This window comes from Podarcis gaigeae (assembly GCF_964106915.1).
Source record: "Podarcis gaigeae genome assembly, chromosome: 2".
Lineage (NCBI taxonomy): Eukaryota > Metazoa > Chordata > Lepidosauria > Squamata > Lacertidae > Podarcis > Podarcis gaigeae.
The window spans coordinates 2,281,336-2,298,667 of record NC_139679.1 but is presented as its reverse complement, the minus strand read 5'-3'; the positions used below and the strand labels follow the sequence as shown (position 1 = coordinate 2,298,667).

At 45.3% G+C, this 17,332-nt stretch overlaps 1 protein-coding gene across 1 annotated transcript in view; it reads right to left on the bottom strand.

Moving 5' to 3' along the window:
* ENDOU (endonuclease, poly(U) specific) overlaps positions 1-17,332 on the bottom strand; it is a 32,508-nt gene that overhangs the window by 11,428 nt on the left and 3,748 nt on the right. The window contains exons 2-4 of the mRNA XM_083729246.1: positions 5,776-5,910; positions 5,251-5,289; positions 4,774-4,939 (exon numbers count right to left, since the gene is read on the bottom strand). Coding sequence (XP_083585372.1) covers positions 4,774-4,939; positions 5,251-5,289; positions 5,776-5,910 — 340 coding nt within the window. The remainder of the gene's footprint in view (positions 1-4,773; positions 4,940-5,250; positions 5,290-5,775; positions 5,911-17,332) is intronic.

Genomic DNA, 17,332 nt, shown 5'->3' with positions numbered 1-17,332 from the left:
GTTGCTGTGGCATCTTAAAGATGGACCCTGGCTCTTTTAAGATGGCGCTTTTTCAAAAGCAGGAGTAGGGAATCTTATGCCTGGGACAGTAGGGGTACAGATCTGGCCCTTGAGGCCTCTCTGTGTGGCCCTTGGGACTTCCTCCAGGCCACACCCTCCATGAATGATTGTGCCTGGCTGCAATTTATCCTTGAAATGTGATAATGCCTCTTGTTTCCTGGATGGGTGTGTGTAAGTAGTTTAAAATAATGTGATGATGAAGAAGAATTTATTTTTTGGTAGGCCGAGGAAGAAGCTTAAGATTGGCTCTCAGACCATTTCCTGAATGAATCAACACAGGGGGTTGAGCAAAATGTCTTTTCTCCATGGCTTCCGCCAGATCATCTTTGAGTACCAGCCGTTGGTCAACGAGATCTTGGAATGTATGGCTCCTGTGCTGCAGGAAACGATGGAAAGGTAACTGGGAAGCTGCTTCCCCGTCAATGTAGACAATACTGAGCCGGGTTCTTATTCAATCCAGTCCATTCTTCAAAACTATGAGGACTAGGATGTTTGAGGGTTTTCTACAATCAAGCGGTGTATAAATACCATGAAATGCACAAACGGAACCCCACCTTTCAGGGAAAGGGCCATGGCTAAGGGCAGAGCACCTTATGTGCATACAGAAGGCCCCAGCTTCAGTTCCTAATGGCACCTCCAAGTTGGCGCTTACAATATCCCCTGCCTGAAACCCTGCAGAGCTCTTGCTGCTGCCAGTCAGTGCATACAGTACTGAGCTCAATGGACCTGGTGGTCTAATGGTAATGGCCCCCAGAATGTGGCTCAGAATGACATGTCTTCTCATTGGCACACCGCTCTTCCCTCTGAGCTGTCTACTGACTGGCTCTTAATTGTTACCAACCCCCCCACCACCACCACTGCAGAACTTTGCTCTCCTCCTATGGTCATGGTGGTGTTTTATTTGCCTTGTTTTCTTGTGAAGCTCCAGCGCCGTGGTAGAAGATGACAGATGGATTGCGGTCCTTCATGAGCTGCTGGAGATGAATGCCAACTCCGTGTACTACCAAGAGGATGTGAACTATGCATTGCTGGTGATGGCAGAGTATGGGATGGTCTGAGCTGCAAAAGCCCTCCTGCGTGGTGGGGCATTTGTCCATTGCAGGGCAAAAGGCCAGCCCATGTGTGTGAATTAGTATGGTGCAGTAACACCCTGTGCAACAATCCCACGAATGTCATCCCATGCGTGACCAACATCCGTGTCCACAGCTGACTGGTGCGTGTGGCGTGAAGGCCTCAGAGATTGGATAAACCCCTTGGTAGATCAGTAGTCTTCTTGGTCCACCCTTGAAGTCAGATTGCCGCCTCCGCAGAGCTGCTCAGGTCTATGAGGAGATACTTTTTCAACATGTTGGGAAGCAGGAGGGCCTTGACTTTTTCGTCAATCGGCCAGGGTGTTGCACCCTATCTTAATGCCTAAACTTTTGCAGCTAATATTTTTGTTTTCTTCTTTATATAATTTTTGATAAAATGCTGCAAATTTCTTCCTTATTTCTTTAGAGCTTTGTATAAGTATGTTCCTTATTCTAATAGCCTTAGCTGCTGTTGTAATATTTCAATTTCTTTAATTTTTTCCTGCCTCCCCGAATACCATGCTTTCTTAATAGTCTTCTCTGTCATTATATATTGACCTCTTATTACAGCTTTAAATGCATCCCACACGATCGGGATCTCCCCCGCACTGTTATTTTCTTTAAAATACCAAATCATAGAATCATAGTTGGAAGAGACCACAAGGGCCATCGAGTCCAACCCCCTGCCAAGCAGGAAACACCATCAGAGCACTCCTGACATATGGTTGTCAAGCCTCTGCTTAAAGACCTCCAAAGAAGGAGACTCCACCACACTCCTTGGCAGCAAATTCCACTGTCGAACAGCTCTTACTGTCAGGAAGCTCTTCCTAATGTTTAGGTGGAATCTTCTTTCTTGTAGTTTGGATCCATTGCTCCGTGTCCGCTTCTCTGGAGCAGCAGAAAACAACCTCTCTCCCTCCTCTATGTGACATCCTTTTATATATTTGAACATGGCTATCATGTCACCCCTTAACCTCCTCTTCTCCAGGCTAAACATGCCCAGCTCCCTTAGCCGTTCCTCATAAGGCATCGTTTCCAGGCCTTTGACCATTTTGGTTGCCCTCCTCTGGACACGTTCCAATTTGTCAGTGTCCTTCTTGAACTGTGGTGCCCAGAACTGGACACAGTACTCCAGGTGAGGTCTGACCAGAGCAGAATACAGTGGCACTATTACTTCCCTTGATGTAGATGCTATACTCCTATTGATGCAGCCCAGAATTGCATTGGCTTTTTTAGCTGCCGCGTCACACTGTTGGCTCATGTCAAGTTTGTGGTCAACCAAGACTCCTAGATCCTTTTCGCATGTACTGCTCTCAAGCCAGGTGTCACCCATCTTGTATTTGTGCCTCTCATTATTTTTGCCCAACTTTACATTTCTCCCTGTTAAAATTCATCTTGTTTGTTTTGGCCCAGTTCTCTAATCTGTCAAGGTCGTTTTGGAGTGTGATCCTGTCCTCTGGGGTGTTAGCCACCCCTCCCAGTTTGGTGTCATCTGCAAATTTGATCAGGATGCCCTTGAGTCCATCATCCAAGTCGTTGATAAAGATGTTGAATAAGACCGGGCCCAAGACAGAACCCTATGGCACCCCACTAGTCACTCTTCTCCAGGGTGAAGAGGAACTATTGATGAGCACCCTTTGGGTTCGGTCAGTCAGCCAGTTACAAATCCACTGAGTGGTAGCATAGTCAAGACCGCATTTTACCAGCTTCTTTACAAGAATATCATGGGGCACCTTGTCAAATGCCTTGCTGAAATCAAGGTAGGCTACATCCACTGCATTCCCTTCATCTACCAGGCTTGTAATTCTGTCAAAAAACGAGATCAGGTTAGTCTGACATGACTTATTTTTTCAGAAATCCATGCTGACTATTGGTGATCACAGCATTCCTTTCTAGGTGATCACAGACTGTTTGCTTAATGATCTGCTCCAGAATCTTCCCTGGTATTGGTGTCAGACTGACTGGGCGGTAATTATTTGGGTCCTCTCTTTCCCCCTTTTTGTAAATAGGGACAACATTTGCCCTCCTCCAGTCTGCCGGGACTTCGCCTGTTCTCCAGGAATTCTCAAAGATGACTGCCAGTGGTTCTGAGATCACATCTGCCAGTACTTTTAATACTCTTGGATGCAGTTCATCTGGCCCTGGAGACTTGAATACATCTAGACTAGCCAAGTATTCTTGTACTATCTCCTTAGTTATTCTGGGCTGTGTTTCCTCTGCTGAATCATTTGCTCCAAATTCTTCAGGTTGGGCATTGTTTTCTTTATCGGAGAAGACTGAGACAAAGAAGGCATTGAGGAGTTCAGCCCTTTCTGTGTCCCCTGTTTGCATTTCACCATCTTCTCCTCTGAGTGACCCCACTGTTTCTTTGTTCTTCCTTTTGCTACGAACATACCCATAAAAGGCTTTTTTGTTGCTTTTAACCTCTCTAGGAAGCCTGAGTTCATTCTGTGCTTTAGCTTTTCCGACTTTGTGTCTACACATGCTGGCTATTTGTTTGAATTCCTCTTTGGTGGTTTCCCCCCTTTTCCATTTTTTGTACGCATCCTTTTTAAATCTTAACTCAATTAAAAGTTCTTTAGATAGCCACCCTGGCTTCTTTAGGTACCTTCCATGTTTTCGTCTCATTGGTATTGCCTGAAGTTGTGCTTTTACTATCTCCCTCTTAACAAACTCCCAGCCATCATGAACTCCCTTTCCTTTTAGTATTACTGTCCATGGGATCTCACCCAGCACTTCCCTAAGTTTTATGAAGTCGGCTTTCTTAAAGTCAAGAAATTGAGTCCTAGTATGCTTGGCTGCTCCTTTCCGCTGTATAGTAAACTTCAGAAGAGCATGATCACTCGCGCCTAATGATCCTTCCACTTCTACCCCACTAACCAGGTCATCAACATTGGTTAGGACCAGATCTAAAATGGCTGTTCCTCTTGTTGCTTCTCCTACTTTCTGGACAATGAAGTTGTCTGCAAGGCCAGTGAGGAATCTGTAGCAGGAAGTGGAAAGATGCTGAGCTCTAGAGTTGCACTTTTAAACAGTTGCACCCCACAGCTGCAGCTCTCTCTCTCCTGATTGCTCGCTCTCGCTCTTTTCATCCATCTGCAGGCTGGAGGTTTTGATTTAAACCGCTGCAGGACCAAGCGGCCACCAGGGGGCAGACTTCCCCAGTGGAAGACAAGATACATCCACTCAATTGAACGAGAATAATTATTTTTAATCTGCTCTTTACAAACATTAAATGCATGCAGGCTTCAGCTCCATCGCTGGAGTTGCAGCTGCTTAAGTCTAGCTTGATAGGGTTTTATCAGAGCTCCCGCCGCAAGTTATTTCAGTGCCAGCCTTGGAAATGTGTAACACTACCATTGAATGGTCTTGGGTCACCTGCAGAGTGCTTTTTGTGGTCTGGGAAAGGTGGACATGGCAGACAAGAGCAGTCTACCTTTGAATACCAAATAATGAGCTGCAACTGGAGAATACAGCTGTGCTCAGGTCTTGCTTGGGGTTTTCACTTTGGGGGCATTTGGGTTGACCACTGTGAGAACAGGATGCTGGAGTAGAGGCGGGCCATTGGCCTGATCCAGTAGCCAGAGACTTAATGCTCTTAAAAACAGGGCACCTTCATGCATCAAGTCTGTGTGGAACTCACGGTTCTGGTGACTGGTCCTTGTTCTCCTGATTCTTTGAAGCTAAGTGTTGCTTGTTAAGGGTGATATCAGCCTCCCCAGCTCTGTTAATGTCGCTTTGGTAAAGCTGCTCAGATGTTTGTTGCAATTCTTCATTGGTGATTGCATCATCACTACTGGAGAATTCCCCTGTGGGAGAGACAGACATTTGAGTGTAAGGACAACCTTCTGGATCAGCCCAATGACCCATCTAGTCCAGAACGCTGTTCTCACTGTGGTCCACCAGGTGCCTGTGGGAAGCTTGCATGCGGGACCTGAGCAAGACAGCACTTTCCCCTCCTGTGGTTCCCAGCAACTGGTGTTCAGAAGCATGCTGCCACCTCGGTTCCTCCACAGTAGCAACCAACAACTCTCACCAGCGAACCAACTCACCACCTGCTCCTGGTTTGCTATTCTACATGTCACAAACAACTCATCTAAAAAGCAATTCAAGTACTCACCATCAAATACTGTGCCTGTTTCTTTGCCATCTGCATTAGCTGATAAAAGAAAGGAGAAATGATTGCACACAAACCATATCATGGCCCCTTGACCAGTGCAAAATGGAACTGTTTTTGAGAAGTGTCTTGACTCTTAAGGGCATCTTGGTGATAGTAATATATTTTTAAAAGAAAATATTGTGTTTTAATTGTTGCAACACACCCCGGGACCTTAGAGTGAAGGGTGGATAATCAATTGTAAGGATGGTGGTGGTGGTGATAGGCTAGCATCAAGAACCAAAACCCATTAGTCAAGTGTTGTTGTTTTATACCCCACCTTTCCCCCTGACCAGACAGGTATAAACCTTTTCCATTTATTTATATGGATGTTTCTGTCATACCAAACTGGACCAGACCTAAGGCCTACCTAGTTCACCATCTGTTTCCCACAGAGAAGGTCAACCAGATGGCTTTAGGAAGACAGCTTAAGCAGGGAATGACCATAGGAGAACTTTAGTAACATTAGTGTCCAGAGTTTTCACTCACCTTGATGGCAATGGCTATGGTAGTCTTCACAACAGTTCTGGTGTCGTTCACATTTGCTGTTGCAGTGGCAAACATCTTTTGGATTGTATTTTTCATTACATCGCCCTTTGCAGGAATCAGGGGGGCCATACAAAGCTGAAATTAAGGTTGGAATCTGTGGATTAGCAGATTGCAGTCAAAGTGAAAGTGGGCATATGCAGAAAGAGGTGTAGTACCACTGTATGGGTTAGGAGGGCTAGTGGAGGACAACCTCTAACTGTTTCAGAAACATTTGTTTGTGTTATCAGAATCCTGCAAGAAGTGATGGGTCCCTTAGAATATACAGGGGATGCTACTGGCTAGCTTAATCCATGCAAAAAGGAAGCTGCCAGATCAGATAATTTGTGCATTGTCTACTCTGATGGCTCTCCAGTACCTCAGGTGTGGGTACATTTCAAATCACCTGCAGCCTCACATTTTTAACCTGGAGATGCCAGAGATTGAACCCAGAGCATTCAGAATACAAACATATGCTGCAGCCTTGAGCTATCATCCCTTCTCAGCTCCTTAATTATGCTGGGACTGGCTAAAGTTGTGAGTATGAGGGAAGGGCACTCTGTACTTAGAGACACTCTTACCAATAACATAATTGCATTACTGTTTCCTTCAAGAAGCTGGGAGAAGCAAGGTCACCAAATAGATACATTTTTGAGTGAGTGCCATGAACTCCACTCATTATGTTTTGTTTTTTTTTTAATTTTTATTGGGTTTTTACATTTTATACAGACACACACACATAAAAAGACAAAGACAACACATATACATTTTTGTACCCTTACTTTCTTTACCCTCTTTCCCGGACTTCCCCCCACCCCCTCTTCATACATCCCGATTCCCATAATTGGTTCAGCAAGTCTTATCTCTCATCCCTAACATATTATTGTTATTTTTTAAAAAATTTAAAATTCGCTCATTTTACTTATCCACATTTAACTTATCCACTTCTCTTATAAAAATTTAATCCTTTTTCTAAGGTCGACCTAATTTCCCTTCCACGAATCTCCCTTTATATATTAATTAGTTATATATCTTAATGACCAAATACAAAAATCATAAAATTTTGAAATTCTATTCTCCCCTCCCTCCCTGCCCCGGTTTCCATCCCTTCCCAAGCAAATGTCCACAAAAACAGATCCTAGCCCGGATTCCTCACATCCGAGGCCTTTAAGTCTCTGCCAGTATCTCTCTGCCGATTTTGTTGATATCCCTTTTTGTTGGTCCTCAAGTCTCGAAGGAGTTCTGTCACAATCACATCAAATTTTCTTCCATCCATGATACTTGAAAGCAGTTGCTGCAAAAGGTCAGCTGATCTCGCATACTCAAAGAGGAAGTCCCAATCATATTTATTCTTTTAAATTCCGGTATTCCAGGTACTCCCAGGGTTCCCTCCTTCATCTTTCTCATCTTTCGCAGATTTGTAATCCGAAGATCTTCTTCTTTATTTTCTGACAATATAGGTTGCTGGTTGGTATTTTCCACCTGTGTTTTCTCCACTCCTTCTTCCTTCTCCATCCCTTCCGAAGATGCCTTTTCTGGTTTAGCTGCAGGTTTTTTATCAGTCGAATCCTTTGTGCACTCAGCAGAGTTGTTTGTTTTAGAATTCAAGGTCATAAGTTCTTTGTTCATAGCCGTACTCTGCTCTTGCAAGATTCCCACGAGAAAAAACATTTTTTCTATTTCTGCCAGTAATTTTCCCTCTGCAGCCATTGTAATGTCTCTGGTTCCCCCTAGGGGGATTTCAATTGCTTAATAGTCCTTTTCCAACAATCCGTTACTTCGTTGTTTATTACTGCTTTGTTTCCAACCACCTCTATTCAAATGTAACACCTTTAGTTCAGAGAGTTATTAAATAACAAAGTTCTTAACTTTAACCGCCCGTTTGACAGCTCCTTTGACAGCTGTCAAACTCCTTATTCTTTTTCCTCCGGCACACACACAGGACGCTCCCGGGTTCGGGGGGGGGGGGGGTTTACATAAAAACTTCCAAAGTTCCTCCCTTTCTCTCCAGCACCAAAACTTCTTCTGTCAGATTCGTAGAAATATCTTTAACTCACACCACAAAAACAGTAATCTCTCCACCTTAGTTCTCCGGTTCTTGCTTTAAATCGTCCATAGGTAGGGGGGGGTGCGGACTTCCCTTTAGCACATCCCCCGGTCGTGCCGAATTCAAAGGTAAAAATTTTTAAAGTCCAAATTCCATTTTACTCACGGGTTGTTTATTTTCCAGTCCAAATTTTGGGAAAAAAGTTAGCGCTCTCCGGCCATGGCTCGCGGCTACGCTCCGCTGAAGTAGCGGTCTACTCCCAGCACCACGCCGCTCTCTGTACCCTCTCTGTAGCCTTTAAAAAGGCTCTTCGTGGGTCGCGGAAGGCGCTTAAAGGTGCCCACTGAGTCACCAAGTCCGCAGGCTTCCGCGCCTGCGGTTTCTAAGGGTCCCCGCGTCGCCGGCGCGGTGAGACCCGTCTTCAGCAGAGCCGATTCCCTCCGGAGCTCGGAGGGAATCCGCCATTAGCCAATCGCGCTAACCCGGAAGTCCTCGAACTCCACTCATTATGGTTCCTCCCACCTTCCTTGGGGGTGTGGGTGGAGGTGTTTGGTTTGGTTTGTTCTTGTTGTTTTTATTATGTATTTTGTGTTTTTATCTTGCATTTTTATGCTGTGAACCGCCCTGAGAGCTATGCATGAAAGGCGGCATACGGATGTAATAAATGATTATACATAATTAAGATGCCTCTGGATCCGATGCTGTGCTGCTGGGAAGGGACAAGCGCCTCTTGAAATGTAAATACTGTGAACTCTTTCTCCATAAAACTCAGGTGTAACTATGTATGAATAAACCATATTTCATAAAAACACTAGCGTCTGTTGTCCCATGTTTTTCCCAAGGAAACACAAAACCTGGTTATGTGCCAAGACACCTGGAATCTCTTGCTACTTCTCGGCAGAGATTGGTGAGTAGCAATACTTTAGCAGCATCTTAGAATTGTGTCAACCTCACTTTACCTGTTTCCCTCCTACAAGCTGACTCACCTCTATTTTATCCTAGGCCAGGCACCAGTTATTCCCAGGGTTACCTCCTTTTCTTCACCAGCTCTGCTCCTGTGCCTTAACAGCATGCAGATCCGCCCACCCCAGGAGACGAAAGCAGAGCACCCAGGAGAGCTAGATAAGAAAAGAAGCTGGCAACCCTCCCCCTCCTTTGTTCCTATTTCCTGTCCATCTAAAGTAGATTATAAATATTATAGGCAGAGAACCACAGTACCACCAGTAATAGCACAGAGGTAGGGAACATGGCTAGCTGTTTTGGACCACAACTTGCATCAGCCCTGGCCAGCAGGACCAATGGTCGGGGGAGATGGGAGAGAGAATCCAAAATTTGTGGAGGGCATCACACTGACTATCCACCTTGAGGCTTTTTAAAAACTGCTTTGATATTTTTTATTTACAATCAGAAGCATATTTTTTTAATGAAATCGGCACCCCTTTAGTGCAAAAAAATATGGAATCTTAGGACATGACTTGAAGGCAAGTGATGCAGAAACTCTGATGGAGATAATGTATAATGGTGTGTGTGTTCATTATGCTTCGTCTTTTAATGTGCAGTTGCCTAATTTGCATGAACTGAAACATGAGTATCCTTCAAAATATGCACTTGTCCAGATTTTGTGATGCACTTCTCCAAACCCAAAATGTGCATGTTAGGGGAGTGTCCATAAACACATATATAAATAACAAATAAATGCATTTATATGGGGAAATTGCTTGCAAAAATGTGTATATTAGGAGAAATTAAATTTAAAATGTGTATATTATTGCACAATAAAATGTTGATTTTTGTGATTACAAAAATGATCCAAAGGGGCAAAGTGAAATTATGAAAAAATGAGAAGCAGAGAGAATCCAAATTGACTGATCCACACATCCCTAGAAGCTGTGCAACTCTTTGAATGTGACCCTGATTTCCATCACTGTGTAGAATATAAGTCAAATGATTTCACATGCAGCTCCACAAACTAAATATGTGCGAGTGTTCTCTTGTTCTCAGGAGGGCAAGAGTTCCGCAATGCATGTTATTTGCCAAAGGCAAATGGCTGTAATCATGCTTGTTTATATAATGAAGCTTGTAAGCTTGAGCAGAGGAGACACTAGTGAGACTTTTTGCCATCTCCTGATCATGGTAAGAGATTCAATCTACGGGGGGGGGGGGCAGCAAAATTCCCCCAAACCTGCTGTTAATGACTGGGGAAATAAAAAGCACATTTTGATTGCCAGTGGAAACCTCAGTGATTTTCAAAGTGCAAATCTGCCTCAGAACATCAGTGGAAATTGAAAGCGGACATGGCATACGATATTGTGTCACGGTTTTTAAAGTTCAAAGTAGTTTGAGAAAGCGTCTGTTTCCATGGAACACACTACTTTTTAAAACTCACTCTTGCTTCTAATAAAATTGGTTTTGTAAATTTTTGAAATAATTCATAAACCTGCAAAACATGTTTACCAGAGATGAAAGTGTGATGCAGTGACCCCTCTTTTAACTGCCTTCAGTTTTGGGGGTGGGGAGCGAGATTATCTCCACATGAAGATCCCCACTGGTACTCAGTGAATGAATGAATGAATGAATGAATGAGACTTTATTTGCATCAGCCATTGCAGCCGCTGCAACAAAAGAACACTGCAGTATATTCAGAACAAAATTAAAAGTCGATTATATAAAACACCGATTAGAGTCCTGAATCAGCAGTCAAATAGCGAACCTTATTCTGATAGCTTGTCCTCAGTACATTTGAGGGTCTCTGACCTTTTTCCCTAGCAGAAACTCAAGGCAGCTTACAGATAAAAATAAGAACAGCTAAAAACAATCATTAAACATAGAATTAAAACTATATCCACACACAGACACACACACACACACACACACACACACCTATCAAAACTATAAAAATAATTACAATAATAACCGTACGGCTCTAGCCATTTTGTTAAAAGCAGTCAATTTCCCAAAACTTGTTGGAACAAGAAGCTCTTCACCTTCCGGCGGAAGGACAGGAGCCGGTCTAGCTTCTCTAGGGAGGGACTTCCAAAGTCTGGGAGCAGCCACCACTGAGAAGGCTCTGTACTACTTCCCTTCCAAGCATGCCTGTGAGGCTGGCGGGACTGAGAGAAGAGCTTCCTCTCCTGAGGATCTCAGAACCCAGACAGGTTCGTATGAGTGAATAGGGTCTTTCAGATAAGCCATACATTAGCTCCCCTTTTCAATTTTCAACACAAAAGATAAAAACTCAAAAACAAATTTTATTTAGAGATGAATAAATGTGATTCATGGTGTTACATTTCATATTTCAGTCCCTGGGTTGCTTGCTCTCTTTATTATTCATCATCACCTTGGTAGTAGCTTTTTGTTACTTCATTCAGGTTAATTAATCATCAGTTCATCATAATGTGTGACAGATTGAGGAGCTTGCTAAATGTGGCAACTCTTACCATCCATTAAGTAACTGTTCCAAGCAACTGTGCAATAGAGCAAGCATCAAGAAAGAGCGGTTAAACCAGAACATATTTATTAACTTCATAAAATATGCATTTTAAAATGTCAGCCCTCTCCATAGATTTGCCTCTACAAAGTTCATTAAACTGATGGGATTTTTTGCACAGGATTGGAGGCATTTCAAGAAATATATGATGATGATTCAGTTCTTTGTTCTACACTATGTACAACCCAACATTACAGCAGGAAGACCTTTTCATTCCTCTTCTGTGTCCAGGGGGGCTGTCTACCAGCTCCATCTAGTATGCTGGCTGAGACCCTACCTGCCTGCACGCCATCCCAGCAGAGTGGCACATGCTCTGGTTATCTCCCACTTGGACTACTACAATGCACTCTGCTTGGGGCTACCTTTGAAGGTGGCTCAGAAACTCTAACTAATCCATAATAAAGCAGCTAGACTGCTGACTGGGAGTGGCCGCCGGGACCATATAACAGTGGTCCTAAATTATCTTCACCGGCTCCCAGTACATTTCCAAACACAAGTCAGAGTGTTGGTGCTGACTTTTAAAACGCTAATCGGCCTTGGCCCTGGATACCTTAAGGAGTGTCTCCACCCCCATCGTTCAGCCTGGACACTGAGGTCCGCCTCCGAGGGTCTTCTGGCGGTTCCCTCACTGTGAGAAGTGACGTTACAGGCAACCAGATAGAGGGCCTTCTCGGTAGTGGTGCCCTCCTTGTAGAACACCCTCCCCAGTGGCGTCACAAGGGAGTGGTGGAGGGGGGCGGTGTGCCCCAGGTGCCATGTCTGGGAGGGTGACAAGAACGCACCCCACGGGGTGCTCACCCTGCCACCCCAGTTGCTTTGCCGTGAGCAGCCATCGTGCTGCCGCAGCCACATGTGGAGGATCCTCTGTTTGCAGCTGCAGCCACAAGCAGAGGATCCTGCCACTGTCTGTATGGCTCTTGGCGGCGCCGGTGGAAAACCGCTACGTACAACGCATGTGTATGCGCTGTGCGTAGTGACGCCACACATGCACTGTACATAGTGGTTTGCCACCGGTGAGGCTGGAGTGTTGTGCGGATGGTGGTGGGATCCCTCCACCACCAGCAGGAGCCACTTATGGTGAGGCGGGGGCCCCTCCCAGTCTCCCTTCCTCCCCGGCTCACCGTAAGCGGCTCCTGCTTTGCCACTTTACAGTGAGCCAGGGAGGGACGGACGGGACACACGGCTCCCCCTCTCTACCTCCCTGGCTCGCCATAAAGCGGCAAAGCAGGAGCCACTTACGGTGAGCCAGGCCCCCCTCCCAACCTACCTCCCTCCCCAGCTCGCTGTAAGTGGCTCCCACTTTGCCGCTGGTACAGCAAGCCGGGGAGGGAGACAGACGGGAGCCGTGGCTCCCAAGAGGACGAGCTGTGCAGCTTTGCCAGTGCCCCCGGATAGCAGCATAGCTCCCCCCTTCCCCCAATGGCTCGAGGTACTTGGGAGTCGCAGAGGCACAGGAAGGGGGGCAGACCACCCCAGGTGTCATCGCTCAGGAGGTGACATTTGGCACCTACCCATGACTCCCAAGCCTACCCCGAGCTGTCAATGTGGGGGGGGGGGGACCAAAAAAAATCTTCACTGGGTACCGCCTGGGCTTGCTACGCCTCTGACCCTCCCTTCAGATGTCAAGGAGATAATGAACTACACAACTTTTAGTAAAAATCTGAAGAGAGCCCTGTATTGGGAAGTTTTTAATGTCTGACATTTTATTATGGTTTTGTATGTGGCTGGGGTAACCCATCCAGATGGATGGGGTATAAATAATAAAGTTGCTGTTGTTGTACCCTCACCCTCCCTCACCACCGCAAAGATGAGGATTTTTCTGACACTAGATCAACGCTCCAACCTAGGAAGAAGAGAACTGAGGGGGGACATGAATGATAGCCCTCTTCAGATACCTTATGGGTTGCTGTTTAGATGGGGACAGAGCCTTGCTCTCTGATGCCCTAAAGGGCAGAGCATTCAGTGTAAGGTTACCAGACATCCCCGTTTCTTGGGGACATTCCCCGGATTTACAAATCAGTTCCCATACAAAATCCATTGAAGTTGAAAAGTGTCCTGGATTTATTGGAAAAAATTTGGTAAGCTTAATTTAGTGGGTTTGAGTTGCAGGATGGTAGATATTGGCTGAACATCAGGAGAGAAGAACTTTTTGCCTGTCATGTAGAATGAGTCATACCATTGGTCCATCTAGCTCAGTATTGTCACACGCAACATATGGAGACAGTGGCTCTGAGGATGGAAGAGCTATTTATCCAGAAAAGTAACAGTACAGACTCAGCAACAGACACCATGATCAAGAGTCAGGAGTTCAGGAGTTCAGGAGCAGGACAGGAAGTTCAGAACTGGTCAGAAGTGACAAAGATGTCCCAACAAGTTTCCCAGCCCCTCCCACTGAGCTTCTAAAGATTAAGTATAGGGCACTCACTCGCCTTGTGAGAACATCAGGACTGCAACCACGTGCCCTTTCAGGGCAGGTGGATCTGTTCCCATCTGCGAAGGCAATGATTCTAAGTGACAGGACTGCATCCTCCTGCTCAGGCTCCTCTTGAGCCATTGCCACCTCCTGTCAGGGAAGGACTTTGGTAATATGGTGCCCTGAATAAAAATAAAATTTGGCACCTCCTCCTAAATATTTATTCCATTCTGCTCCCCTCAGCACAGCACCCTGTGCAGGGAAACTGCCCCCCCCCACCATGAATCCAGCATTGTTCCTGCTCAACCTTGCCTCTCCCTTAGCTGATCCACAGAAAGGTCAGAGGGGAGAGCCTTGAGGCAAAACAGAAAATGCCACCTCCTCCACCTTTGCCACCACCACCTGAGGTGGCCCAGGAAAGTCCTGGTGTGCTGAAGGCTGTTGTGGTGGGGAGAAAATGGAGGCTGGAAAGGAGCAGGCTGGGGGGGTGCAGAGGAGGAGCACGACAAGCGCAGGAGACAAGGAGCGGCATGCTCGGGGGGGGGGCGGCAGATCTGCCACCCCTCCCAGCTGTTCTCACCAAGCCTCACAAACTGGCTGGCACAGGGATGGCTGACCAGGGATTTGATCCCAAATCTCTTGGGTCAAAGCATAGGTGTCAACTCCCTGGGACCCTGAGTGCCTGAGCACCCACAAAAGTCCCCATGAAGGAGTCGGGCACCCATAAATTTCAGTGCCAGGGCCATGCATGCTGCATGGCACCCACAGTTGCAGGGCCAAGCTGGCATTAAAGGGAAGGTGCCATAACTTAATGAACAGCTCATGCCCCCAGGCAGGAAGAAGATGGTGCAAACATCTGGCAACAACCCAGAACCATCTTCATGATAAAGCCTGTATGTGATTTATGTTCTATGGCTGATATTGTTGGTAAAGTTCTGCTGGGTCTGTACCACTTCTTAACTCAGGTAGGAAAAATCTCATGTTTGAATGCTCCGGGGGCATGAAAAGAACTTCAATGAAAGTAGAAAATAGAAAGTAGAAAACTAGTAAAACTGTGTTTCTATTATTTTAAAAACAGCATTCACAAGCAATCCCTCCCAGCAGCATTCTGAAGTGTTACAGACTCAGGAGGACACCTTCTCAAGAAATCAATCAGCTCTAATTAGCTGTGGATGTTGGATGTTCCTCCCAGCCCATAAGACCTGTGCAGGTATAGTCTTTGGCAAAACCACCTGTTTGTTTCTCCTGGTTCTGGATTTAAGGACACAACACACGAGTAGTCAGCCTTGATACTGAGAGTACTATAGTGCACCACCAGATGCATGAACAGTGTTCTAGAGGAAGGTTAGTGTGCCCTTGCAATCAATGAAGCATTTAGTATATGCAAAACTGACACGCACAATTCTGTTTTAGGTACTGTTTGCTTTGAGCAGCATTTCAAAGGGGGTGGGGCAGAAATTCACCTTGGTGGAAAAATTTAGGTCATCTCGGGCTGTGCTGTTCTTGGTACATTTCTCTCTTCAGTCAAAAGGCCCAGATATCATCAGGCTTGGGTTTTATAGTCTTGTGGCTACATAACCCCTCCTCCAGTTTTGCAGGACGTTTGCTTAAGATGACTTGGCACAAAAAGTTAGAACTATGCTGTGAATCTGAGTGTTTTAATAATAAGAAACAGCCTGATGTGGGCACAGCATAGACACGGCATGGGAGTGTCAGATTGGCTTTGCCACAGCAGCCACAGCTCACCAGACTCCCACTTGCTTTGCCCCTCCTCGCTCCATATGTGGCAGCGCTATGTTCTTAGAAGACCAAAGAGGAATACAAGTCTGATCCTTGGGCTGTTTCTCTCATTATTGTCCGCTCTGCTCTGACTGACAGTAGCTCTCCTGACATCCAGGGTTTCCCAACCCAACCAAGAGATGCCAGAGATTAAGTCTGGAACATTTTGCATGCAAAGCACGTGCTCTCCTGCTGAGCCACAGCCCTTCCCCGAAGGCAAGGACCTTCCCTATAGTGTCATGGTGCTTTTCTAATACAATATGATGCAATTTAAGAATGACAAATTTTGGAAAAGCCGAAAGAACTTGGGAAGTGGCTCTACTTCATTCAGTCCATTCCCCCTAATTATGGCAGCAACTCTGTGACAATAATAACCCATACGGCACATGCACCAGCCTTTTCTAGCTATGTGGAATGACAAGGAGTGGTGCAGGCTGAATATCTCTTTGGGGCTGGACTGCAGGGACTAGAAGCAATGAAATATTTTTGTGTTCCCCTCAGTGAGAGAAACTTGGAAATGCACTACTGGAACCATGATCAAGGATAGTATTTTCACAGTACTAATATCAACATGGCCTGCACACAATAACAGCCATATTTACCAAATCATAGAAATGCATAACCTTTTTAAAAATTCTTTCTTGTATTTACCTCATAGTGTTTAAGAGAGCTTCTTGTCTAGTGGCAGACTTGACCACTGGCAAATCATCTGTCCTGAACAGTAATACTATAGCTTTGTGCTACTACCAGAACTGTCACTATACTCCCTTTTATCCTGGTTGGCTAATGAGCACTACAATGAGCAGGTATTTGTCAATGCTCATAAATATAATATAATAGCTTTTATTTTTAAAAAGCTGTCTGGAGAATGAATTTGGCATGAATCCAGCTTATACTAAAGCTACAATCCAATTTAGCTGTATGTCCAGATGGGAAAGAGAAGGGCACACCATAAAATATGTTGCAGATGTTTTTTCAGAAGCCCAGAGGTGGGGAACTTTTTTCATTGAGCCACTTCATGCACAACCTTCTGGGGGCAACATGCTGTGCAGTGGTTAGAGCCAAAGGCAAATGGATGTGACTCTTACCTCTGTACAGTAGGCTACATCTCAGTCATGCACAAGTCAAAAGTTTCTGTGCGCACATCTCTCCACCGAGGCAAGCAAACAAACAAGGGGCATTCTCACAGATCAGGAAGAGCCCATTGCTGCCAGGCAAAAGCACTCAAGAGGGAGAAGGCAAGTGAAAGGGCAGCAGGGACCAAAGGAAGGAGATGTCCGCTGAGGACATCTGGCCCAATAAACTCCCCAGTACCACCTAAAAACCCCCACTGGAATCAGCATTGTGTATTCCGTGTGTGTTTGTGTGTACGCTCATTTCAAGTTGCATACATTCAATGGCCACTTTTCAGTGGAGTGCTACCCAGTGCTTTTTTTCTGGGGGGACACAGAGGTATGCATACTCCTAAACATTTTGTGAATCTTTGTACTTTTGTCCATTTACTGTATTTATTTTTCCCAAATTGAACTATAAAATGGTGATTTTCTTGAGTCAAAATGAGTACCTAAACATTTTTTTAAAGAAAAAAAGCACTGGGATTTGTGGAACAGCTCTAGTTCACACATTCCCTTGATGACTGCAATATAAAGTGATGAGTTGCTTGCATGTGCTGCTCACCCAACCTCACAAATGGAACATTCCTGGGATCTGCTGTCACCTTAAGTGCAATGCCTGGCAAAAGAATCAGCTTGAGACCCACCTGGGAGTTACTGAGCTTATAGCAATCAAATGCAGA